Below are 27,454 nucleotides of genomic sequence, written 5' to 3'. Positions count from 1 at the left end.
AAGGTGAACTTCCCCCGTACGGCGCAAGGTGGCAGTGCTGGCTCGGATGAAAGGGAAAGCCTTGCGCAGAGGCTGCAGGGGTGTTTTACCAGAATCTTCTAATGACCGTAGTAGTCATCGAGAGCCCATTGTCTTAAATATTTGAGATGGTAACGTCTTCGTTCTGCTGAGAGCAGTGCTTAGGCTTGAGCTGGCAGAGCATAACCGCCCTGTTCGCCAGGGCCCGGCCTGAGGAGCTCCAGGGCTGAGCGCCTGCCCTGTTACAGCACTGACAACGCTCGGGGGTTGGAAGGGCCAAGTGGCAGTAAGAAATCCTTATTACCTCGGCCAAATACAGGCCGAAGCGCTTAGCTAGCGTTATCTGTCCCTCTGTTTCCAGTCATGGAAAGCAAGGGAGGCAGCAGCCCTGAGGAGAGCCCTGTCTGAGGAGGGTTCCTCTTTGCCGGGGCTGGGGGACACGTTTCTTTCTCGCCTAGGGTCCACAGTGCACCGTCCCCGTCGCGCCGGCTGCCACCCCGCGGCCCTCCGGGCGTGGCGGGCGAGGGCGGGAAGCGCCGAGAAGGCCGAGGGCAGCCGCGAACCCAGAGGCCCGGGCACCCCCTCAGCGCCGGCCGAGAGGCGGGGCCAGGCGAGTGATGCCCCGCCCCGCCCCCGAGCGCCTTCCCATACGCCCCCGCGGGAGCGCGCGGACAATGAGCGGGGGCCGAGCAGCGGGCCGGCGCGGCGCGGCGCGGTGGGGCTCTCGCGAGATCAGGGTGAGCGGCTTCCCCCCCCCCCTCTCGCGAGAACTGGGTCGGCGGCGCCTCCCTCTCCGCCCCCCCGCCGGGCCACATCCACACACGGAGGGCGGGGCGGGGGCCGTCGCCACCGGGCGGAGCGGCGCGGAGCGGAGGCGCGGAGCGGAGTCGAGCCGAGCGGCCGCCGGGCACGTGAGCAGGCGGGCTGCGGGCGGGCGTGCTCTCGCGAGTGCGGCGAGACGTGCGCGGGGTTCGCGCAGCCGCCTCCCTCCGTCCCTCCCTTCCTCTCTCCCTCCCTCCCCCGCCGCTGGTGCGACAGCGAACGGGCGGCGCCGCCGCGCTCCCTTCCCGCCGGCCCGCAGGTAGGAGCGGCGCTGTGGCCGCCCCCGGCCCGCCGCCATGTTGGGAATCGGCGCGGGCGGCCGCCGCTCCGCGGGGAGGGGGGGAAGCGGCCGTTAGGAACGGCCGCGGGGGGGAGCGGGCTGGGCGCGCATGCGGGAGCGGCCAGCCCGGGCAGGCCGGTGCCGCGGCCCCGCCACTGCCCCCGGGCCGCCCGCAGCGCCCGCCGGCGCCCCCGCGCGCTGCCTGGCGGTACTGCGGGCCGGCCGCGCGGCCTCCGGCGGGCCCGAACAAAGCGCGGCCCGGCCCGGGCCCGCGGCGCCCCTTGCCGGCAGGGCGGGCTCTCGGCGGCGGCCCCCTGCCCTGGCCGCCCCCCCCCCCCCCGGGCCGGCGGGAGGGCTTCACATCGGTCGCTCGGGAAAACGTGTTCCCGGGGTGGACCCGGCTGCATCGGCGCTTCGCCCTCGGCTGGAGCTCGGGCCCAGCGCCCCGGTAGCGCGGCCGGGCCTGCCGCCTCCCCACGGCGTGTGGCCTCCCCCACGGGGAGGGCCGTCACTCTCCAGAACTGCTGGGTTTGATGTTTATCTGGCGTTAAGAATTAATGAATCGAGCATTAAGAATACTGACAGTGGAAGCATCCGTTTGACTCTTCTTTCTACTCAGTTTCACTTTCATACAGTTTAAGCTGCGGTTATAAATCATGCCGCAGGGTTATTAATTTTTTCTCCTCCTGTGGTGGATTAATAACGTTCTCCGCTTTAAAAAGCGCATATTTTGTTTCCTGAGTCAAAGTAATGAGATACAAATTTCACCTGTGGTGAAAATAAGCAAAAGTTAAAAAGAATTTTCTGGGAACCTGAAGAACCACTTTGTTCTGATAACGAAGCATTTATGCTATAGAAAGAAAGCTGAAAAATCCCTCCTAAATGTACGGCTCTTTTCCTTTCGACGAACCATACCTTTGGGAAAAAAGTACCTGATACTGTTTTAAATCGTTGCACGGTCTGTATCCTTTTTATTCAGCCCTAAATTCTCAAGTGTTTTCGAACTGTCAGTGGTGTAGGTGGTCCTGACTTCCAGCAGAGCAGCTCCTGCTGAGAACGCGGCTCTCGGCCGGTCTGTGGTTTTCCTGCCTCAGAAGAGGAACGGGGAGCGTTTTCTGATACTTCTTTATAAAGAATCTCTTGATGCAGTGGTTTAATCTTCCTGAATTTGGAAACACGTTTAATACATTGAAAACTTTAGCATATTAGAGTCTTACGTTAGTTTTTCAAAATGCAGTGAATCATATATTAACATTTTAATGTGTTACCGAGAAATTGGTGAATATCTGTCTTGAATTTTACCAAAAACCTCACAAAATTGTTTATTACAGAACTACACGGAATAATTAAATTTGAGTGAGGATACTGGCACTTGAGACTTGTACATCTGAGTGTTAAGTGGCAACCCAATATCCCATTGTTTTACATTGGGCACTAGGTAAGGAGATGATCAAAATTCTGTAATTTGTCATTCAGATTTCACTTCCTAATGATTCCTCTGACGTTTGCAGTGTCACAAGCCTTCTTTCAGTGTTTTAGAGAAGCTATCCAAAATTACTGTGTATTGGAAACTGAAGTTTTCAGTGTTATGCACATATCTAGGTGTTATGTACATCCCCACACTAAGTGATGGGAAGAATAACAAAGAGAAAATCCTAAATGAATCTTTAAAATGTGAATATCTATGTTCCTGAAGGTAAAAACAAAAAACCAATTAAGGGGGAGGGGAGAAGAGTCAGTCTGTAAGGCTCTAAACTAAATTAAGTATCCGTGGTATTACAATCCATACAACTGAAGTATGATTGCCACCTGGTTTATTCAGGAATACACTTAAATAAAAATGTTCTTTTGGTGGGAATTAAAGTAAATAATTGTCTACTGCCCTTCTCTGACTTGCACACATCTCTGCTGAGAGTTTTGGTGAATGTGAGGATATTTTGTAGTTAATACTTGACAGTGTTCTGGGTAGCTCAGCAGATGTGAGAGAGAAGCTGTTGTAAGCAAAGCTGCGAAGAAATTAACAAATAAACTGAATGGAAATAATTTATCAGTGTATTTTTGTACCCTCCATGCTATTTGCACTCTTCCTTGTTGCTCTGTCAACAAGTTGTGAAAACAAAAGTGAATACCTCTCAGTATTTCTGAGTGAACTTAGTTTGCGAGTGTGTAAGTACCATATTGTGTGGTCATAACTTAAACAAGAGGGGTTTTATTTTGAGCAGTGAAACAGTCAAACAGTCCCTTGATTCTTCTCTGCAGCTAGAATACATCTCCGCAACCTCATGCAAGATTTCAGCTGGGAAAGAATGCAATTTCATCCCAGCCCTGGAAATGCCTGTAGGCAGGCTTAAATTCACTGATTAGTCAGAAGGCTTTTTAATCACCTACCAGATAAGAATACAAAAGTGTTCTGGTTTTGTTTTTAAAAAAAGTAGAATTGGTTCTCTGTTGCTGTAATTAATTCTGATTTGGTCTGGCTTTGGATCGTTTTGTGTGACCTGATATTTTTTTTTTTTTAATAATTATGGTATATTCTGTGGGTTTTGTCAAAGTTTTTGTGCCTGTGTGGCTTTTCATCTCCACAACTGATGTGAATGAATAGTGATTATCTCCTCGGTTTGCCAAGTGCATGAACATACCATCGTTATTACCAGTGCTTCCAGTCTGAGATCCTACATCATTCTGCAGTGACTTCTGTTGAACCAAGTCTTAATGTCTTCATGGAGCTTTTCATAGGTGTTGGAACTTCTGTACATCCGTTTTATTGTAGAGTTGGAGCTCTGAAAGTTGCAGAGTGGACGTAGAAGTAGTAGGAAGGAGCGCGTGGAAGCCATAGAGGTAATTGTGTGTTTATGGAGTGGTCAGTAGATGTGACAGCAATTTTTCAGCATGTCCCTGACTGGTTCTGTTTTCTCTTTCTAAAAATACACATTTTTTGCCTCTCTTACTCTTTCTGTACTACTCTTGGACCCTTTTTTCATTCATGTTGTTTCTGTAAAGGAGTAAAAGCACTGTTTTCCATGCACTTCTTACAGAAAGGGTGCTTGAATTTTAATAAATTCTGTAATGAGCAGAGGTAGGAAATGAGCTTTTTTTTGAATGCTCTTTTTGCAATGCTCTTTTCTGCATTCAGATGTTGAAATCTGTAAGTTATTTTAAGATTCTTAATTGCTATTCATTTTAATTTCCCATTTTATAAATGTTTTTCATATGTAATACTTTTCTGTTCTAAAGCAATCGTCTGTTACAGTAACTTCAGATCTTAGATTGTGTGCTCCTCTGATCAAGCAAGTCGCTGAGATGAAGCTGAACATAATCCTAACAAGTGAGACTCTTCCAGTTGTTCTGCCTGAAACAGGTCGTCTAATCTATGCACACAGAAAAAGTGCATGCATCCGGTGTGCCAGGTGCTGCTTAATTATTGAGGTCATGGCCTTTGAAGATAGTTGAACAAGAGGAATTGTTTTCTTGCAGGCAAAACAGCGACATTAAATAGCCACTCTGAACACTGGTACCTGAAATGGGTGATGATCTGTGTTTTCTCTGTCTAGGGCTGCTAAACAATTCCTCCTTTGCCTTTGGAAAGACAATGGCCTGTTCTCTATTGTCCAAGCCACAATTAATCCCATAGATTTCAGATTCATTAGACTTGGTCTTTCAGGGCCTAGATAACATCTGCTTCCAATTTCCTTGTGAGTTCTTGTTTTTACTACCATTAATTCTCAGAGCAACGTGGGGAGCTGTCTTGTCTGAATTTGTCACTTGGACTTCCAGATCTCTTCCGTCGGTAACTTTTTGCCATAATGTTGGAGAGTTTTGCTGAGAAGCATGCAAATTCTTCCATAGCAGAATAGATTGCTTCAAAAGGGACTGCTGCACCTGGTGTAACGCATAAAGGAGGAGAAGAAAAATCCATGGGTTTTTATACAAACGGTTGTGGATGTGAAACTTCTTCAAGACTTTTTTCCCCAAAGCGTGTACGGTCTTCCAGAGTGGTGTGGTGTGTTACAAACTGAGGGGTGTGGTTTTTTTCAGCTTGCAGATTATTTCATATTTTTACCAAAATTGAGTTTATTTGATTAAATTCCACGTGTTTTGAGTCAATCTGGTTGTGAAGTGAAAGTGAAACTGACTAGAAAGTGAAAACAGTTATTTTTTAATTGCTGAGAATTTTCTATAAATAGTGGAAGAAGAACGAGTAAAAGATGAGTTGTTCTAAAAGCAAGATTAATATTAAAGCTACAATATGTATGCACAGATTAAAAACAACTGAGTGGTAGAAGGAATAGGGAGCTAGGGAATTATTTTCGACCTACTGGTATTCCATAAAAGGTGGTAATCTAAAGCTACCGTGTTCAGCATGATCAATGTATCCCAAGAATTCACTGAATTAAATATTAATTTTGTTCCTGAAAACAGTTTTATGTGGAGCAAGAGTCCTGTAACCTTTATTGAAAATCAGTTTTACATGAAAATCAGCTGCATTTTGGCCTTTATTTGGTAGCAGTGTATTCTGTAGGATTCAAATTTCTTATTTTTGTTGTCTGCCTTTACAGAAAACTCTTTTGCAACTTGATAGATATAAAACGTGGGTTTTTCATTGTCCACATTTGTCTGGAAATCTAGTAACATTTTGACTTTCAACTTTTTTCAAGATTGCTTTATATTATATATTTTCAAATCTTAATATGGCCAAATTTCTGTCCACAGATCTTAAAAATGTGTATCTGAAAGCCTGTTCCCAGTAAAGCCGAAATGACATGAAGAACAATTAGCATAACACTTTCAACTCTGCTAAATCATGTCTGGATCTTTAGACAGCTTTGTTCAGTCATACTCATCTTGTTGCTGTGACTCAGTTGATGGCACACCCGCTTAAAAGCTGGCATTGGTCTGTGGGAACCTGTCTCTATCAGATACTGACATGAAATCTTTCAGAAGTGATCAACACATGAAATGCTGTCTTAGAATCACATATTAAACCTGACCATGTGGAAGTTAAACATTCTTTGGTGGGATTTTTAGACCTCTTCCCCTGCCCTTATTTTGTTGTCTTCATCTGATCTTAAAGAATTGGGATGGTTAGGAGTAGAGTACAGCAACTGCAAGATGACAGTGATAAACAGTGTCAGTGATAAATGATATTTTTTTTAGCATAACTTGGAAACTTAGTTTTTGTAAGTACTTCACTCAAATACCTAATTAGGTGTAGGGCAGTTTACTGGCTAGCGCACCAACTGCCAATGTTATGGTCTGTCTTCATCATACAATTGTCTTACTGTTCCACTTCATGCTTTTTCATAGATTGTTCCTCTTTGTTTCTTTGTCTCGGTTCCTCCCCCCCCCCCCCCCCCCCCATCTTTTCTGTTTTTATTTTTCCCTTTGCTGCTTTCTTCTGTGGGTGTTTGCAGCAGCACAGTGTAGTTATGTAAAACCTCCATGTGTATGTGGGGTCAAAGCATGGCATGTAATCGGGTTCTCTGCAGCCCAGGTCTGTGCCAGACTGGGATGTGATGGGTTTTGTTCTCTGCTAATCTCTCCTGAGCAGTGGACAGTGAAGTCCCAATTGCAAATTGTGACTGGGATTAGTGAGCATCTGTTCAAAGAGAAAGGGTGTTTTTGAAAAGTGGAGAACTTTCCTGATTTAGTGAAAACTAATAGTGCAGGTCCTTGCATTAGCAGCAGGACCCACCGTGGCTTTCCTGACCACACGGCTGACTGCTGAATCACTGTCAGGGTCAGGCTTGTAAAGCCCTCTGGAATACCTGATTTTATGATGAACGTAGTAAGTTCAGTTCTGTAAGTGTGTGAATGAACTACAAGGAAATCTATATGTAAAGATTGAAAGAGTAAGGGTTACCTTGTAAAATTGTCATAAAGTACTTTGATGATTACTGAATGTATGTAAGATAAAACACAATACCCAGGTGAATATTTTTTTCTCTCGTGTTTGAACTCTAAAGAGTCTTCATTTTTACAATGTAATTCTTAAATGCTTTCTATTAGGTGTTCTCTGGTGTGGTCAGCTTGTCCTGGATATCTCACTTAAAATTTGCTTCATCTGCTCTCCCTGTATTCCTGTTTTATTGTTTTCTTCTGAAGCTTTTTGCAGTGCTTTTCTGTCTTCTGCCTCAGATACTTTTAAACTTAATTCCATCGCCATGTTTCTTGATCTCTAACTCTTAACCAAATGTTACACAATTAAGCTTACTTCAAGTGACTGCAATGTATGTGGATTTTAAAAGCATAGCTGAAATATAAGTTTAGATACACTGATAATGGGATACGTAGCAAGATGGATAAAGCAGTTGCTTTTCAAAGATGGAGTTGTGTGGGTTTTGTGTACTTTATATATCTCGCATAAAATCCATTCTTGTTCTACATAAATGCGTATTTTTTTTAACATGCTGCTACTGAGAAAGAAAATGCAAGTGTTTTTCAACTTAAAGTAGAAAAAACTTTGCGCTGTTGAAATAGGGCCCTGGATTGGGAAGGCAGCTGGGACAGAGACATGCTCATAACCTTGACCTTTTTTCTTCTGTTTCCAGTACAAGAGAAACTGCCTTCTGCAGAACTGGTCTCTTCAAGGAATAATCCTTGCTTTAATTTTGTGCTTTCCATTCCTCTCTAAGTGTACCTGTTCTCTTAGAAACTGATTTGGAGCTATGCAATTTGTGCCTGTTTCTTTTTCAAGTGATTGTGTTTCATGTGCATCTGAGCGGCAGTGCTGGAGAAGCAAAACTGCTCTGCAGAGATTTGAAAGGGCTTTACCTCATCGGGGACCCAAGAACAACATATTCCGGGTGGAATTTTTTCATGTGTGCTGAATTGCTTTACATTTTGTGTACTTAAGCCAAGGCTGAAAGAGTATGGGGAGAAGCATTACAGTTTATTTCTGCTCTGCACTTAAAAAAAAAAAGTCTTGTGAAGTATATCCATTACACCATAAAATACACTGTGGATATTGATAATACAGTTTAGTTAAAACTGCCCAAATATTTAGTATTTTTAGTGGGATCCAAGGGCAGATACCTCTCTCATGACTATTGTTTCAGGATCTTTAACTACCACATGTGGTCATGGTTATCAGAGTGTTGGGCCTGAAGGAAGGCAGCAGTATGCTGGTAAGAGACAGACACCGGTGTCCTGCAGGGCTGGCTGGGGGCGTCGTGCCATCTCCTGACTCACCTAGTATCTCTTTCTGCAGGAGCAGGGTTTTCCTTAGCTCTCCCATCCCAGTACAAAGCCTGATGCTTGTGGTCTGAGAGTACAGGCTGATGTCACAGCTGCAATGTAACACGAAAGAATCACTTTCTAAGTGCTATTATCGGTATAACTGCAATTTGAGCAAGAGGTCTTGTTTACTTCCTGCAAAATTTAAAACTTATTTTCCTTGTTCACATCTGTCTTCACATCAGTAATTTGAATTTTACTGCATAAAGATTAAATATTATGTTTGGTCTTATTTACCAGATCTTAACAGCGGAAACTTTTTGCCCAAACTTCAGTTACTTTTAACTTCCTCTCGTCCTGTTCTGTGGTGGTATAGGTTTCGTTTTCAAATATGTATTATATGCCAAAGTCATCTTGGATTCTATGAGCTTAATTTTTTTGTGGTCTTCTCATAGACACAGTACAGTAATATAGGCTATAAACAAAACCATTAACCAGAGATCAAGGCTTATGTGCTAGTAAACTTTAGATGCTTTCAGACATCCCAAACTTCTGAAATTCACTTGTCTTCAGTATGAAAGTAGCTTTTTGTAGAAGAGGAGTAGTATGTATAGGAAACACTGCTGTATTTTTATCTGAAATAATATACGTAGGTTCTGGGTACCTCTTGAACCTGTTAAGTTATGTAATAAAAGCCTTGTAAGATTGAGATCTTTAATGTTTTTTAGATCAACATGATGCATAAGTTTAAAACTGCATCTGTTTAAAGGGATTTATGACTAAACCTGCTTGTTTTTCTACAGAATTGTCTGGTGTTTCTCAGCTTGAAGAAGATCTGCAGTCATTATTGATCCTCTTTCTTGGCGTTACCATTTTTGAAGTGAAGTTTGCCTAGCTTTCTAGTGTGAGCTCTCTTTTCAGCCATCTTTAAAAAAAAAAAAAAGGAAATTTTTTGATCCATAAAGTAGACGAGCTATAGTTCTACAATGTCCAAGTCATTCCAGCAGTCATCTCTGAGTAGGGATTCACAAGGTCATGGGCGTGACCTCTCTGCAGGAATAGGCCTTCTTGCTGCTGCTACCCAGTCTTTAAATATGCCAGCATCTCTTGGAAGGATGAACCAGGGTACTGCACGCCTTGCTAGCTTAATGAATCTTGGAATGAGTTCTTCATTGAACCAACAAGGATCTCATAGTGCACTGTCTTCTGGTAGTACCTCTTCCCATAATTTGCAGTCTATATTTAACATTGGAAGTAGAGGTCCGCTCCCTTTGTCTTCTCAGCACCGTGGAGATGCAGACCAGGCCACTAACATTTTGGCCAGCTTTGGTCTGTCTGCTAGAGACTTAGATGAACTGAGTCGCTATCCCGAGGACAAGATCACTCCTGAAAACTTGCCTCAGATCCTTCTACAACTTAAAAGGAGGAGAGCTGAAGAAGGTTATGGTAGAGATGGCAGATCATCCACACGGGAACCACCATACAGAGTACCTAGGGATGATTGGGAAGAAAAAAGGCATTTTAGAAGAGATAGCTTTGATGATCGTGGTCCTAGTCTCAACCCAGTGGTTGACTATGACCATGGAAGTCGTTCTCAAGAATCTGGTTATTATGACAGAATGGATTATGAAGATGACAGATTAAGAGATGGAGAAAGGTGTAGGGATGAATCTTTTTATGGTGAGACTTCGCATAACTATCATAAATTTGACAGTGAGTATGACAGAATGGGTCGTGGTCCTGGTCCTGAGAGATCTCTCTTTGAGAAAAAGAGAGGTGCTCCTCCAAATAGCAATATTGAAGACTTCCATGGATTCTTACCGAAGGGTTATCCCCATCTGTGCTCTATATGTGATATGCCAGTTCATTCTAATAAGGTGAGTTATGCACCAGATACTTCTGTTTTCCTTTACGTTGTAGTATCTGTTCTGTTTTTACCTATTTCTTTAATTATTTCTATAGCCTGGTTGCTTTTGAAATGATCTGAAAGTTGGTTTGAGAGTGAAAAAGGCACTTGGTTTATTTACAAGGTAATTGTTAACAAACGTTGTAAACCAGGGCTTTACATTAATGTGTTTTGTTTGCCCAGATTGCTTAGCTTCAAGTCAAAACAGCTATCATCTACTGGGATATCTTATTTATATTTTACATCTACATGTTCTCTTAACCACAAACATCTGGCATTCAAGCAGTTTTTGGGTGGGTTTTTTTATTGTTGGTTTGGGGTTTTTTTGCAGTGTATCTACTGTGCTATTCAGGAAGCTAGTTTCAGCTCTCCTCCACATCTGTCTTGATTGCTGATTTATATGTAGTTAAGATGCGTTCTTGCAGAGTTCTGCTTTTTCCCTGTCCAAAGGGAAAGAGTTAATGTAGAGCCCTGGAACTTATTTGCAAAAGTAAAAACCACGTTTTAGATTAGCTCATTCTTGCCTTTTTAATTTCACTTTAACACTCTATCTCATACTATGGCTGAAATTTGTCGTCATTTTTCTCCCTTTTCACAACTTTCTTAGACACTTCAGACTCACTTTTTATTGTCACATGTTGCATCTATCCCTGTAGACTCTCTGAGCAATCAGTCTGCTGTTGCAGTATCCTGCTCTGTGTTCCTAGTAGTAGTGTTCTTTACTTGGCTCACAAGTAGAGTGGATCTTCGGGTATATTTAGTATGCTGAGACTTCCCTCTTAGTTTATTCGTGAGTAGTTCAACTCTCTGCAAAGGTAGCAGGTTACTCAAAATGGCCTGTTTTATTCAGACGTTATTTTCAGAGCCTTCTCACCTTCAGCTTGTCCAATTTTACTCATCTTGCTGATTTTCAGTATACTAGGCAATTTAATTGGCTAATACAGTGGCCCTCTTGTCACAATTAGTGGCTGATTAGCTTGAAGGCCTTCAATTGAAAATAGAATACATGCTGTTACTATAAAATTGATACAATGTGGAATTGCTGTTACTAACCATTTATTTACAGTTACCTCTCAAAAAGTGCTGCTTCTGTACATCTGTAATCTTTTTGAAATGAGAATTAATCTGTACCTGCAAGGAAATGATCAAACCAGCTTTAGAGCGCACACTGTGTAACTCCAGCTGATCTGACAGTTTATGAACTTGTGTTGCTTTAATTACTTTTATATTTTAAAAAATCACAGTAATCCAGGTTTCTTGTCTCCTGTATTTGACGTGTATTTTCATAAAAGGTTTAAAGTGCTAACAGTTTAGATGCCATGCTCAGTTCTGTAAAAGGACTTCATTTGGTTAGATTGAAAACATAAACTTCTGAGGCCCTTGAAGATGGCAACCAATAATCCTGTAAGTAGGGTTCTTTTTAGCACTTTATTTTAAAGCCTTGTGGTTCTTAGTTTGCTTTGGTATGCAGATCTGTTGAAAGGATATCCAGCATGAAGTATCTTTCCAGGTATGAGAAATACCAAATTCTTATGACAGCATAATTTAAGTAGCTGACTTCTTTGGTAAGGTGTGAAACATCTGGTTTTTTAGGAATATGCTTTGACTTTAACTCTAGTACACCACAAAGTATTTGAGATTGGATCATCTGTTTCTTATGACCCAAGTTTGGGCTTTGTTTCTAATTTCAGAATCATGTTACAGCAAGAATTTTTCTCTTTCTCTCCTTTTTTCCTCTGCTTTGCATATCTAACAGTTACAGAAAGTCTTGTTTTGTCTCCCACAAAATTGAATCAAGTAGATTGTAACTTTTAAAGTAATCTGATCTGAACCAAAATTTATGGAAAGCAGAAAGGGAATGCTTTTCTTAGCTGGGACAATGTAAACTTTCCACTGCAGTATCAAAATATCACTTTTCCCACCTCCAAATAAAAATATCATAGAAAATTTTCTTGACGTGTATAATACAGAAATGTATATTTTAAGCCCAAGCAAGTGGTAAAACACCCTTAGAGTAATGTAAACTGGCAGACTAGTCCTCTTTTTATTTTACTGGTATTATTAATAGCTTCTTTATGTTGATATATGTATTTAAGACCAAGTTTGTTTTCTGTCTAATTGTGAAGTAAATTGTGCCCCAGGTTTTTTTAGGCAATTTGTCAATCCTGATGCCTTTATCAAGGAGTGAGGTGTTAGATGTGGAGGGATTGTTTTCCCTGCTGAAGAAAAAGGCTGATGCAACATGAGCAGATGAATTTGGAGGTTAAACATTTGAAATGGTGGTACATCTCTAAGGAAAAATATGGCTGTGTCCCTAATAAAGGGCTGTCTAAAATTAGGTGCTTAAGTTTGGCCTAATTTTTTGAAGAACAGCGTGTCCTCTTGCTTGCATCAATTGAGACAAAAGGTAATCTGAGTTTTAAGGAACTCAGTTTGGATTCTCTCTGCTTTGGGTGTTCATGTTAATTTTAGCGCCTGTAAATACCTAGTTCTCTGAAACCTCAGAGGAGTGATGCTTCAGACTGGACAGAGGCAGGGAGTAGAGGGAAGTCCAGATTAAAAATTGCACTTTATAAAAAAGCTCCTGAAAACTTTCCTGGGGTGGGGGGGGTCCTAAGTTATATGTCAGGTCTCCTTTTTTAAAAAGCATTTGAAGTGTAGTACGAATTAAATCTCCCAAACTTTGGCTCTAATTTGCAGATAACTTTTACTTCAGGTTATGATATTTTACATTACATCTTAAGACATCTTCAAAGCATGCTATATCTAGCAGAACCAGCCACCAAGGCTTTACAGATAGTGCACCCAAATTTAGAGGGTTTTTTAGTGTTTGAAGGACTGCTTTCTGTTGTATAGTACAAAAACTTGTTAGCAAGTTTTAAACTGAAGAAATTTTGGGTTTATGTATTGATGTTTCATAGGTAGGTTTGCTTTGGGTTTTTGGTGGGGTTTTTTCATCGTAATTGCCAGCTTATTTATCAGTAGTTGCAGAGCCTACCTCTTGTGCAGTTAACAAGAAGTGGTGCCCTCACTTTACTTTATCTTTACTTTATCTTCTTGATAAAATGAATGAAGGTTTCATCTTGCTCCACATTATATTTTGTGTATCATGGAGTAATACTTCAGTGTAGCTTAACAACAGTAATTTATGGGGCACTTTAAATCCAGGTTTTTGTCCTTTGTAGAAAGTGTAAAGTAGGCATTTAGCATATGGAAACACTACAGTAAGCCTCAGGAGTGTCTCATTGTGTCCAGAAGAATGGCTATAGTGTGGTGGAAACTAATAATCAGGAAAGATGAGAGATTAGGAAAAAACCATTTGTGGGTGCTGAGCAGAAATACACATGTAAGAAGAGACACACAAAACAGTTGGCCAGTGCAGTGTATGTGTTCACAGTTGAAAATGTAGTCAGTAAGAGAAAACCTTCAGGTGTTAAAACTGCTCCCCAAAGATCTAGAATTACTCTCCTTCACTTCTCTGTGAACCTAAAGCTAACTCGCCCTGTGTGTCTCTGCTGATCCCTTTGCTTACTGAAGAGCAGCAGAGTGGAAATTAGACTGGTTCGCAGATGTGCCGCAGAAGTTCTGTCACTTTACAAATGTGAATGTAGCACCAACTAGTTCTGTTACTTGTGAGAATGTGGAGATTGTACGCTCTACTTCAATAAAGGAGGAGTCCCCATGCTTCTCCTCTTAAAGTAACTCTCTCCCCTCATAATCAAAATAGTCTACAGAGAAAAAGTAGAAAACCCTCATTCCTTCCTGGTGCTGAAGTCAGAACCAGAAGGTGTTTTACTTGGCTGGTTTGGTTTAATTACATTGTTCCTCCTTTGTACCATCTTGATTTAGATCTCGTTATTTTCTTGATTATTCCCCTCAAACAGTCATATATTTTTATATTTTACCTGTATACTTGTAGTTTGTCCTAGCTACGCACTTTCATTTCTTTCAGTCTTTCCTTTCTGAATTCCTTGCAATTTCTTGGCTTCTTTATGGTTCTAAAAACTTGAATGGTTAGTTCACGTTGATCTTTAAAAGTCTGAGGAACGAAGCAGAGAGAGTGGAGGAAATTCTCAAATCACTGAAGACACAATAACTTTGCATCCAGTTCTAGAAGTTGAAATCGCAGTAATGTGCGTGCATGCTGTAGCAGCTATCCCTGGTACGCTTTGCACCTCTGAGGCAGGATCGGCCCGTAGAGGCAAGGCATTTTTCATCAGATGCTTTTTTTACCCAGGTTAGCAGTTGAGGTAGGCCCAATTTCAGTGTGTCTTGAAAGCACTACAAAAAGAGATTTCGTTATCGATGTATCTTCGATACCTCAGCTTAGAAGAGAAGATACTGCACTATACAACAGTATTTTGTTAAAAAATGGCTTGCCATGTGTGGCTGTTAACTTTTAATTATTTACTTTGCTGCAGGAGTGGAACCATCATATCAATGGAGCGACTCACAGCCGACGTTGTCAGCTGCTGCTTGAAATGTATGAATTTGAAGTAAACATTCTTGTGGCATGAGGGCATGTACAACTAAATGGTTAATTATGTTGCACAAAGCAGGTTTGGAAGACATGCTGTGCCTTGTGGGGAATAGAAACAACTAAAAAGAGCACCTTCAGGACAAAAAAGGGATCTTGGTTCCTAACTTCTGAATCCTGCTGATCTATACGTAACGTTTTAAAGAGAGGATCTTGAACGGTTGAGAATCTGTTGTATTCACTTACACTATACACATTATTGTTGTAGGACAAACTGTGTGCAGTTTGTATTGGAAATTGGCAGGCATGTTACGGATTAGTGTCAGAAGCTTATTTTAAGGACAGCACTTCTATTCTGTCCGTAGGTACTGTTCATGCCTCTTGTAGTGGTCCTGTAGTGGGCAGTGGTACTATGCGTTTTACCTGTGTTAACATACAGAGGTATCACTGATTGTATGAAAATTATTACGTACGTAGAGGATATTGTGTTTTTCTTAATTTCTTTTTTTGTTGTTGTTCTTTTAAGATATCCAGAATGGAATCCTGATAGCGATTCAGGACATGGAATGTAAGTAGTAATGAATTTTAAAGTATTCATAACTTTATTTGAAGCAGAGGATGTTCTTAACTTTTTACGTGAAACAACACACCTCTTCAGATAGATACCGCCCTTTGTTTTCTACTAGCTGAAGAGCAGCAGTAAAAGTAGCAAAAGTTGACTTCTCCTTTGATGCTCTGCAGGGGTTTTTTAGGGGTTTTGAGAATGAAAACTTCAGATTTTTGGTTTATAATTTTGCACTGGTTTTGGTCTAAAACTAAGGCATGTTTTCCCTTCTTTCTAGGGGTGATCCCTTTATGTTGCAGCAGTCCACAAATCCTGCACCAGGAATTCTGGGACCACCGCCACCTCCATTCCACCTTGGAGGACCTCCTGTTGGGCCAAGAGGTAACATCAACAGGCACCTACTTTTGCAAAACTTAAGTTCTTGATTATTTTTTTTAATCTTGTTTCAATGTTACCAGTGGTTTAGAACAACAAAACATTCACTTTTCTGACCAGTGGAACTGAAACTTTTTTTTTTCCTGTCTAAAATTTTTTTATCTGTCTTCTCATTAGTCACATGTTGGTAGGGTTTTTCTGGTGAAACTTGCAGGAATTCAGTGTCTGAAGTGGTTTCCCACCGCCCCCACTTAATTCCAAATGAATTTGACAAGTAGATTTGAATAGCAACTGAGAAATGGGAAGTAGATGATGCAAGCCTCCTCTTCCCAGTAAGGCAGGCTAAGAATCAGGTTCTTGCCCGAAATGGTTACTTCCTACTTTTTAAGTAGTTCAAGTGACAAAAAGAGCAAAACTAATTAATTTACCTAGACATCCTGACATCCTGAAGTATTTCAGATACTTCAAAGGAATTTTTAGCTGATGCATTCTTACTTATTTCATTAAAACAGTACTGTTAATTTTTCAAAACATCTCAAACTTGACTTTGAGCCAAACTATCTGAAAGGCTTTTTTCAGGTGTTTCCTAGTAAGATGGGCATTATGATAGAATTGGTGATTTTTTTAGAACCAAAACTAGGGAGTCTTTTTCTACACCTAAAACCACAATTGTAAAAAGTATATCTTAGTTAAGGAGATCTCACATCTTGTGATATATTTACTATAAAAAATTGTACTCTAAACCAGGAGAGATTTTCAGTGGGCTTTACGTATTCTCTGCTATTTCTGCACAGCAGTAAATGCAGCTTTTTCTGATGTTAAACTGAAACTGAATGATCAGGAAGGAGGACCTAAAGTTACAAAAGCTCTGAAATAAATGAACAGCCTTTTCAGATTAATGAAATAGTTTGTAAAAATTGATGTCATTCTGGTTTAGGATTACAAGAACTTGTGAAAAGACATGTTAATACCGTTCTTAAGGGTTGACCTAAGCTTGGTCTTTCTTTTAATTTCTTAAAGGAGCTGGAAATGGAAATATGCAGGGACCGAGACACATGCAAAAGGGCAGAGTGGTTAGTATTAAAAACTTGTCTTTTTTTTTTAAACAATTTTATGTTGTGTGGTTGGTTTTTTGTTTTCATAAGCTTTTTCTTGAATGAATAGATTGTGAATACTGAAGCTTTGGAATAAGATTGGGGTTTCATTGTGCCAAGTACTCTACAAAATCTTTGTTCCAAAACTGTACAGACCCTATTTAAACTTGTGGTGAAACTGTGACATGGACATACAGAAAGGCACTTTGGCATGGCAGGCATTTTCCTCTGAAAATCCCTGGAGGTTCTGTGCCTTTCCCGTATGCATCTTGTTTTGATTACTACTGAAGATTTAAAATTTTTTTAAAAAATTATACAAGTAGAGCAGAGCCTTGACAGACTTTTTAAGGTTAGCTGATAGACATTTTCTTTCACGTTCCGTTATCTTGCTCTGCCTTCAATAGGAGACAAGCAGGGTTGTTCACATCATGGATTTCCAGAGGGGAAAGAACTTGAGATACCAGCTGCTTCAGCTTGTTGAACCGTTTGGAATAATTACAAATCACCTGATTCTAAACAAAATCAATGAGGTAAGATTAGGCCCTCTAGTACTGCTGTTGGCACTGCTTGGTGTCTTCTAGTATGTTTATGCTTATTGTCTAAGCTTAACTTTTGTAAAAGGACTTACTCTGTTACCAAGCAAGATGACAGATGTATCACTAAGGTCGTGTGTGTGAAAGGAGGAGTGACTAGTACGTGTCTTTCCAGGAATGCTGTAGTACTGCATTTCAACTTAAATACTGTTAAAAAATCCTTCTTGGTGGTGGTTCACAGCTTTCTCAAAAATACTCTATGCTTGCAAATTCTGTTCTTGCTCTAATTTTCTCTGAAAACGTAGTTGGTCTTAGTTTATATGACACAGTGTTGTAATGTGAAGCATGGAAAAAGCCAGTATCATAGAAAAAAGCAGGAAGCAATTGAATGTTCTGAATCCAAATCTAAGTGGAATGTAAACAAACCAAACAGTTCTATTTGTGTACCTAAATAAAGTATGTGAAATTAATGCCGAGCTTTGCAGGTCAGTTAATGTTGTAACCAAAAAGCAGGTTTTGTATTTCATGCACCTGTTTTTACAGGAAAGAAAGGAATAGCTTGAGTTTTTAAACAAAAATACTAACTTTTGAAGGAGTAGCACTTAATTTGTTTTTATGATTTCAGGCATTTATTGAAATGTCGACCACTGAAGATGCCCAGGCTGCAGTAGAATACTATTCAACAACACCTGCGCTGGTGTTTGGTAAACCAGTCAGAGTCCACTTGTCACAGAAATACAAAAGAATAAAGGTAAAACACTTCTTTTTCTAAAATTGCCTGATTTTAATCTGGAGCAGTCAGTGTTAGAAGCCCATTACATTTAAGTTATTCTTAATTTATGTGCTTCTCGGCTGGATCAACTTAATCAAGGGACAGTTACACATTTATATTTTATGTGTGTACTTTAAAAAATTTCATTCCCTCTAATTTTAGAAACCCGAGGGTAAACCGGACCAAAAAACTGAGCCGCCAAAACCAGAGCTCGGTCGTGTGATTCACCTCAGCAATTTACCTCACTCGGGATACTCTGACAACGCAGTACTCAAACTGGCTGAACCATATGGAAAAATTAAGAACTACATACTCATGAGAATGAAAAGCCAGGTAACTGATGATAGGAACATGTATGTGTGAAGATTTGAAGCTAGGGTTTTTAACTGAGATGAAGTGATGTGGTTTTAATTGGTGCATTTGTAGACTTTCTGCTTTGTCATAGATACAGAAATTATTAGGGGTCTATGTAGGTGGCATTTTTCTGTCTAGCTTACTGTGAAATGTTACTGTCATGTGAGCTGCTTTAAAAAAAAAAAAGCCTCAGCTGTGAAGAAGGTATATTTAGCATTGAGGCTTCATTTTTGTTATGCAAATCTCTAGGAGTCTTGGAACTTTTTTTAAGGCTGAAAAAAATTACCTGTGAAACATTAACAAATATATTCCACTATTACATGAGGGTTTTTGTTTACCCTTCATTTTTCATTCTTAAAAATGGACAAAAGCAGCAGTTTTGCTGTGGCTGTCTTAACAAAGAAGTTGGAAAATAGTACATTGTATGTGAATAGCAGAATGCTTTGTGCATGTATATGGTTCCTATAAATACATAAGTGTGTGTTTAGTTCTTTTTTTTTTTTTTAGCTTTGCTGTCCCAGCTTGCTGCTCCCATGAGTTAAAAAGGAAATTCCAGTGTTTCTTCAAAGAGACAATTGTCTGAATCCCCTAATGCCATACTTGTGGAGTGAAAGATTGCTAGAATCTATTGTATGACCCCTAGGAAGTCCTCCCTGACCTTACTTCACTAGAAGAATAAAATCCCTTGCTGTCTGAATTGGATGCAGGAATGCCCTTCTTCAGTCTGCCAATGCTAGTTTAGCACAGCTGTGTTTTTAAAAGCTTGTTCAGCAAACTTAGGCTTGTTTTCTTGGAGGAATGCCTCACAAAGCAGGGCTTAGAGACCAGCAGTTGCTGTGTTTCTGTTTCGGGCTACTGTTGAAAAGTAAGATGCACTGGGGTAGTTTCTTAGCTACCCTGGAATTCCCAGATAATTAAGCTTCAAATAAATGAGTTTCATTGTCCAGATGCTTTTTATTTGGAATCATATTTTACTTTATGGTGACATTTGTTTTGCAGATTTTTCTAATACCTGTTTAATCTCAGAACTTTCTATGGGACTATTACTGGATTGAAAAGCTCAGGTGTATAGAGCACTTTGGTAAATTTTAAACTGTACAGCTATTTTGGACAGGAGGGATATAGCTAAATCCCACAATTTTGTTTCGGCATTTGGAGATGTTGTGTTTTAATAAGTTAAATAGCTTTGGCTGCAAAAGTGTTGTGTATTTTGTAGTTCTTTTTAACAGGTGTTAATATTTTCAGGCATTCATTGAGATGGAGACCAGAGAAGATGCTTTAGCTATGGTTGAGCATTGTGCCAACAAAGCGCTTTGGTTCCAAGGCAGATGTGTGAAAGTGGATTTATCTGAAAAATACAAGAAACTGGTGTTAAGGGTAAGTAGTGTGTTTAGTTTGTTAGTTGTAGTTGAAGGTGTAAAGTGAAGTAAAAGACAGTTATCACTTATGGAGAATTCAGAGCTGCTTGTATAATGGAATTTGCTTTAGTTTTTTCTGGCCACTTAAGTGCAATTACTTAGCCTTAGTGTGGTGTTATGAGGCCTAGAACAAAGTGAAAGGATTTTCCTTCCAGACTCCTTTTTAAACTATGCAGTATTAATAACAGAATGAGTTTCTTGTGTTGGATGCCATCCAAAACCTTTTTTGTTTAGCACCAGAAAGCTTTTTGATCCCTGTTGTGGACACTAACTCCAACTACCTAGATAGTCTAACGATTTAATTTTGGAGAATAAGCTTTGTCAAAACTTAAGATGTAACTGCACCTCTGCCTGTGCAGTTCATGTCAAGGAGGGAAGGGTTAGCTGATGAGTTTGGGTTTTTTACATAACACCAGGCTAATACTTCTGCAATTATAAGACTTTTTCTCCATCGGACTAGGACGGTAGGTAGAAAAGCAGGACAAATCTGAACTGTCCAGCTGTCTCATAAAAATATAAGCTTTCTGTTGTGGAGTACGAAGAGATCTGTATCGCACATGATTATGCACCAAAAATGAACCCTTTGTGGCACATGCAAATACTTAACGGACTCATTGAACAGTTTTCCATGTTAACTGCCATACAAGTGGAATTTCATATTCAGTTAAATCATAAATGTTGTGAGTCTGCTAAAGCTTTACATGTAGCCCACTGCTAATAGTAAGGAAGAGCACAGACAAAGACTGATTTGTGCCACTGCCTGCACAGCGCTGTATCGATTCGTAAGCAAAAGAGGAATTGTGTATAATTATTCTGGAGCAGGATGTTCCATTTGTTTTGTATTGAATAACTGATGGTTACTGTGAATAAAGACGTGGGATTTCTAGGCTGGTAAGGTCCTGGCTAACATAATAGCAGTTTATTAATTGGTGGGTAGGTGGGCATGGTGAAAGAGTACCTGTGGATTAACATAATTGGAAGCGCTTGGCTAAATTGTGCTGCCTTGTCTGAATTAATGCTGCAACAGTTGTATAAATAATACTCTACTGGGAATTACAAATTTCTTTCATTCTATTTTAGATTCCAAACAAAGGAGTTGAACTGCTGAAAAAGGATAAAACTAGGTAATGTCCTATTGCTAAAGCATAATGTTGTTTAAAGGAAATATGACAACACCGTATCCAGAGTATAGAAATTATGCAAAAGTAGTCAGGCAAGCTTTGAGATCAAAGTGGTGTTTGTTGTGCCCTGAGATTAACTGTTTCTAATATGCTGCCTACCCTCTTCCTCTAATGGTGGCGCTTTCACAGCCTCTTCAGGCTCCTCAGGAAATCTTTTCCAGTCCTTAAGTAGCTGTGCCTTCCTGCAGTTCAAACCCACAAGCAGTTGTCCTACCTTGTAAGGACAGTTCCTCCTTGCAGCAGCTTTTTGCATATTAGAAGAATGGTATCCTTCGAGGTTCCCCTCACCCTTCCGTTTCCTGAACTAAAACACCATCTTTTTCAGGCTTGTCTAGAAAAATATAACCTACCTCTTTTTTTCTTTTTTTAGTAATTTCTGGGCTCTGTTCAGGTTGACAAGCAAGTATTCTTTTTTCTTAACAGAAAGAGAACATATTCTCCAGACAGCAAAGATTCTCCAAGTGATAAGAAGTCTAAAACAGATGCTACTCAGAAACCTGAAAGTGGCAGTGTAGAAGATAAGGTGAAAGAGGAGAAACAAGATGATGCTGCTGAGCCATCGGGCACTAAAAGTAGTGAACAGGCAGACCAAGATGAGCCGAGTTTACTCCTTGAATCTGAAGATGAGCTGCTAGTGGATGAGGAGGAAGCAGCAGCACTGTTAGAAAGTGGCAGCTCAGCAGGAGATGATGCAGATGTTGCCAATTTAGCTGATGTAACTACTGAAGAAAAAAAGGACACAGCTGATGATGTGACCGTAAAAACTGAGGGGAATGTTGTGGCCAATCCAGCAACAAAGAAAAAGCTTAAAAAGGTAATCTATAGCAAGGTACCTGAGTGTGGAAAACCCTGTCTATCTTAAATAGCACACCACAGTACATTCTATTTCAGATCTTTTTCTGTGGGTCTTTAAAACACATGCATGGCACACCTGTCTGAAGAGAAACAGGTGTTAAAGCTCCTGTGAAGAAAATGGAAGATCCCATTGGATGTAGCTTGCAGATGGAATCAGTTATAAATCGCTGTTTCTGTTTTGACAGAAACTGTTAACTTGTGGGCTTCTACCCATGTTGCTTCCTGGGGTTTTTCTTGCCTTTCTCTTCACCCCTTTTTTGACTAATACTAAGCAGCCAGGAGCTATTTTCTCCTGAGCAGTCTCTGGTGAGACTGGCTGTAGTTACTCTTCCGAGCACAGAGCAGAACAGGACACTCAAACTGATTTGGGACTTGAGGTTAATGTAGACTTGGACAAAATTGTATGTACCTCTACACTTTGTGCTTAGTCAGAAAGGTAGGCAAGTCCATATGTGGTTAGCAGAGGCCCGTTTTCAGTGGAGGGGGGAAAAATAGTTTCAGGATGCCTTCAGTCAGAGGGTACTTGCTTTGAATTCCATTTTTCTCACCAGATGGTCCCACACTCATGATTTTTTTTTTTATGTTCTGCCAGCTGCTTTTTTCAATTGTGTTGAGTTATATGGAGTAGCATGCTTAGTACCTTTGTTGATTTGGCATGTTGTTTTGCAAAAAAGTAAGGTATGTTCCTTGTTCTTAATGAATGAAGCATGCATGGTTTTCAGTTTGGCGGAATCTTTCCATCAGGAAGCTAGTTACACTAGCAGTATTAATTCCAACACCATGTAACAGCAGTGATGTGATTATTTCTTATTGTGTGGGTATCTGTTATAAACTGCCTCAAAATCCAGACTTGCTTCCTTGAAGACCTACATTCTTAGAGCACAGATACAAAGCTAATGCTGTTGCAGTACTGCTCACGATTGCTGTTAAGCATGTGGAATACTGATGTCTCCATATCTGCAGGAATGTTTAAAAAAAAAAATTGGAATTCAGACATAATGAAGCTGGATGTTAAGAGACTTCCAGAGCTTTGGTGGTTGGTGGGTTTTGGGTTTTGGGTTTTTTGTTTTTGTTTGGAAGCTCCAAGCTTTCCACTGGTTGAAAAAGAGGTCTTAATTTTAATTTTTTATGAACTGTCATACTATTAGTGAGCACAGATTTGTTCTGGTAAGGTTTTACCTTTTATGCAGGCATGAATTTGAGGATCTTGTAGGACTGTCTCAAATAGAAACAAAACTTGTGCATTCCAAAATGACTTCCACTTGAAATTAAAATACTCGTGTTAAAAGGACTTTCACAGTAAGAATTGAACAAAAAAGATACTGAAATTCAAGTTGAAGATCACATGTTGCTATGATAGAACAGTGGACCCTCATGATGCAAAAAAAAAAAAATAATATTCTGAAATTGAACACTTGGTTGTGGGACAGTGGAGTACATTTAAAAAGAGCTTGTTACACTTCTGCATGCTTGAGTAACATTTTGAATGAGTGAGGTAGGTCTTGAAGGAAGAATTTGAGCATTTTTCCAGGGAATTTGGAGAAGATATTTCTCTGCTGAAATTTAAGACAGTTTGAGGGAAACATTTAAGAATAAGCTGACATAAGGAAAACGTTTTCTCAACAGCGATACGTGGGTGGCTTTCCACGGAGCATGGAAGGTTTTGTCACTCTAGATGAGGTTGGTGATGAAGAAGACTCGGATCATCAAAAACTCCGCAAGTCAGGTTTGGCAGTAAAATCTGCTGGCAAAAATGACGATAGTTTGGCAGAAATCAAGGTAGACAAGATTGAGGAGCCAGAGCAGGAAAATGAAACGATAGAAAATGGAACCAAAACCGAAGATAATTCGAAAGCTGAAACTGTTGAGGCTTCTGATACAGCAACAGCACAGGATACTGAGAAGAATGCCCATGAAAATACAGACACCCAGGATGAACAGGAAACAAAGAATGTCCAAGAGAAATCTCTTGTTCCAGATGAATTTAGGATTGGGCCATACCAGCCAAATGTTCCTGTTGGTAAGGCTTTTTCTGTTTCTTTGCAAAATATGTCTGTGCATTGAAGTAGCATTTCTCATTTCATTTGACTTTTTATTTCTGGCAACACATGGCCTCTGAGCCTTTCATTCTAGTGCTTTCTACTCTTCCCCTTCTTCACTCCTCCCCTAACCCTAGTATTTTCTTTCTTTTTTCCCTTATTTTCATACAGTTCTTCATAACACTTTCCTTAGGCAGAAATTAAATTGGAAGAGGTGTATTTTAGCAATATAAATTCAACTAATAGCACAAATCACAATAGTGGTAATAGTTTAGATTCATACTAAATACTCAGAACTTAGAAACTGATCACAGAACATTGTTAGTTCTTTTGAAGGAACTAATAAAATGGACCCTTAATCTGAAAGGTTGATTTTAAACTTAAAAAAAAAAAAAGCCTGCACATATTTAATTATTACTAGGCCCTGGCTTGACTAAACTAAAACAAGGACTTTTAAAGATAAAGCAGCTTTTAATGTAAAGTGAATTATGGTTTTAAGATTTAGCTGAAATGACATATGACATTAAAAGAAATGATGTAGAGTAGATCTCTTAGTTTATTTTGTGGTGTTTACTTCTCTAGGTGTGAATTATGTGGTACCCAAAACAGGGTTTTATTGCAAATTGTGTTCCCTGTTCTACACAAATGAAGATGTTGCAAAAAAGACCCATTGCAGCAGCCTTCCTCATTATCAAAAGTTGAAGGTAAGGCAAAAACTTGTTCATTTTAAATGGCGTGATTATTTCCTGGGGAATAGATCTGAATGAGACTGGATTAAAGAAAAAAAAAAAAAGCTTTCAGGCAGTGGAAATTGGCTTACTCTATAACTTCTAACTCAAGCTAGACCTCTCAGAGGTCTCTAATTCAAGCTAGACCTTTCTTCATCTTGTGAAAATAATACACAGGATACACAGTTTAAAGATGGGCTCCAGCACTTTTTTGTAAATTTGGATTAAAGATGGCATTCCAATTGGAGTAAAGGCCAGGCTTAGAACTAGTGGCACAGAGTAAATACAGATGACTTAAATCCCTTTCAGTTGGCCCTTTAAGAATGGGCCTAAACTGAAATCTATATATATTTTTAAAAAAATATCCGTATTTGCAACTTCTGATTTTGTGAGCATGTTTTACAATTTCTAATTGGATTAGGTATCACATGATTGCATGGCATGAATCATAATGCTGCTGCTGTATCTTTGTGTACTGTGAGCTGCTTTTTTAAATACCACCTCTGAGAAAGGGAAATCCTAAATGAAATTCTAATAATAATGCAGTGTTCACATAAATTGATTTCATATCAGTTGATTATTGAGCTGAAAACAACGCCCGGGGGTTTCATAGAAAAGAAGGGTGGCATCTCAGACTCCGAATGTTTGCTTTCTCCCTTAATAATAGGGAACCCTAAACAAATAGAATGCCCTGGAAGGCAGATGGCACAAATAAATATCGCAAAGCAAACAACACTACAAGGAGTAGATCAGAAAATCAATTACCATGCAGAACCTTTTAGAAAGAAAAAACCCACCTCATCCATCACCCATAGCTTTTTTTTTTTGCTTTTTTTTTTCCATTGAGGTACCTGACTATGGGACTTTAAAGACTTGATGTGAAAGGGGAAGTGGGGGAAATAATCCAAATTTATTAACTTTTATCATCACTTAAATGAAGCATGATTTGCTTTTTCCATGGCACAAATGACTAGTGAGCTGCTCTTGAATGACTTTGTAACATTGGTATTTTAGAACGGGGTAAGGAAGGGGGGGAAACACAGGTTTTGTTTCACAATGTCAAGGCAGTTCTCTAGCAGGGAGCCTCATTCTCTTTGAGAGCAGTAAGAGCAGATAAATAGATGAATTGATACGGCTACCAAATGTCATCGAAGTGACAATAAATTCCTCAAGCTTGCAAAATAACCCTTCTCTAGGGAGGGGAGATGTTTTGTCCCTGGCTTCATAGATTGCAAATTCCAACCAGGTAAGTGGCACAATTGCTGTCACAAGCCCGTGACGAAATTGAAAATAATTCTCTTGGCTTGCCAGCCTGTTAGGGAAGCATTAACAGCAGGGCCAGGTCAGTGTTTGCAGAGGCTGCCATGCAGCGTTTGCTGGTGGCGAGCTGTATGTTTGGTGGCGTAGCAATAGTGCGGTGCTTCAGAGGAGCTCCACTTCACTTCAGGCTGCAGAGAAGTGCCAGTCCTGTTTGTTGTGACCATTGCGAATAATATTTGCAGATTTTATAACTTGAAAAGGATATTTGTTTCTATTGTTGATGTTGTGACTATAACAAACTCTTTAAATATATGCAAAATATGATTGCTTTCTTTTAACAGAAAATTCTGGATAAAATGGCAGAAGACCACAGGCAAAAGAAAGAAGCTTAAAAGGAAGGAAGGATGTAAGGAAACCAGTGGCTTTGTTTTTAATGTTAATCTTTTTTAAAAGCAGTACAAGTAGTAGATGGAAATACTGTATTCTTTTTTGGTTTAGTGAAATACAGTAGGCATTATAGGTCTGTTCATGTGTTAAATGTTGTAGCAAAAATACGCAGTTAAGTTAATGACAAAAATTTGTTCTTAATGTGAGAATAGCAACAAGTTTTCATTTTGACACTTCAAGCTATTAAAGAAAAGTATCTTGCACCCTTGTGGAAAGCTCATCTATGGGAAGAAAGCCTCATTTAAGTGAAATTTACTACTTTCAAGCTTCAGAAATTCTTTCAGTTCCATTCTCAATAAAAAATAAAAAGTAACACTGTTTTTTTTATTTTATCTAGAACATTCCATATTTCAGTCTGAGCCTAGCAGGTATTAATTTTGAGTGTAAGGCTGTCATTGCATTTCATTTTTGAAAAGTCTTTAAATGTAAGTTGCTTTTTTAAATGTTGAATTGCAGTTTCTTTTAATGTCATTGCTGTTACATAGCAAATAGAAAAATCAGTGATTAGTCAGCTTTACAACTTCGTGATTTTTTTTTTTCTAAGCTCTTGATAGACTTTCCTATTCAGCTATTCCGTGTATTTTTAGTGAAAAGTAAATGCCCATACTTCTCTGACCAGTATTATTTCTTGAGCTCTTCCTGCTTTTACTTGAATCTTGTAGCTGTCGTACATCTCTAGTATATTCGGAAGAAGCATTTGAGTCCTGAAATGTAAAAAAGGTACCTTTATATTCTTCACATGTAATTTTTTCATACCTGCTTTTTAAAACAGTTTTTGTTAAAATCTGGTTTCATCAAGAATCTTTAGAACTGTGCTCTTAATGTACCTGCACATGTGATATGTGAACAGGAATTTGCATGTGTAACCTGTGTTTATCTGTAGTTTTTGTTATTTACTGCTTATTTGTGAATTCAGGTTACTAAAGTGATTTACCAATAAACAAGGCTAGGCAACAGTAATCTGTTATAGATGTTTGGCATGTTAACCAATGTGTCTACTGCACTCTTTACTCCTGTGTTCATGATACCACACTGAAATGCTAGCTCTCTTTTTAAAATTTGCATGTCTTAACACCTGTGATTTAGCAGCTTACTGCATAACTTTTCTTTCTCTTTCCTTTGTTTCCAAACAAATTAAAATATCACTTGTTAAAACA

At 39.7% G+C, this 27,454-nt stretch overlaps 1 protein-coding gene across 10 annotated transcripts; it reads left to right on the top strand.

The window, feature by feature from the left end:
* Positions 1-677: 677 nt before the first annotated feature.
* MATR3 (matrin 3) lies at positions 678-27,454 on the top strand. 10 transcript variants are annotated; one of them, XM_056350628.1, is made up of 17 exons: positions 841-1,099; positions 2,452-2,558; positions 3,891-3,958; positions 9,097-10,170; positions 14,621-14,682; positions 15,203-15,244; positions 15,519-15,622; positions 16,637-16,689; positions 17,115-17,240; positions 17,869-17,994; positions 18,178-18,348; positions 19,615-19,746; positions 20,868-20,911; positions 21,392-21,782; positions 23,450-23,843; positions 24,445-24,566; positions 26,192-27,454. In XM_056350628.1, the coding sequence occupies exons 4-17, from the start codon at positions 9,280-9,282 to the stop codon at positions 26,240-26,242; spliced, it is 2,709 nt and encodes a 902-aa protein (XP_056206603.1). In that variant the 5' UTR covers positions 841-1,099; positions 2,452-2,558; positions 3,891-3,958; positions 9,097-9,279; the 3' UTR covers positions 26,243-27,454. The 10 variants fall into 10 exon arrangements, with proteins under 10 accessions (XP_056206609.1, XP_056206606.1, XP_056206607.1 ...); XM_056350631.1 differs by lacking the exons at positions 841-1,099; positions 2,452-2,558; positions 3,891-3,958 and adding an exon at positions 741-755; XM_056350626.1 differs by lacking the exons at positions 2,452-2,558; positions 3,891-3,958.

The sequence above is a fragment of the Falco biarmicus genome, chromosome 8 (assembly GCF_023638135.1).
Source record: "Falco biarmicus isolate bFalBia1 chromosome 8, bFalBia1.pri, whole genome shotgun sequence".
NCBI lineage: Eukaryota > Metazoa > Chordata > Aves > Falconiformes > Falconidae > Falco > Falco biarmicus.
Note: the sequence above shows the minus strand (reverse complement) of the source record. Positions and strands in the feature narration are given on the sequence as shown.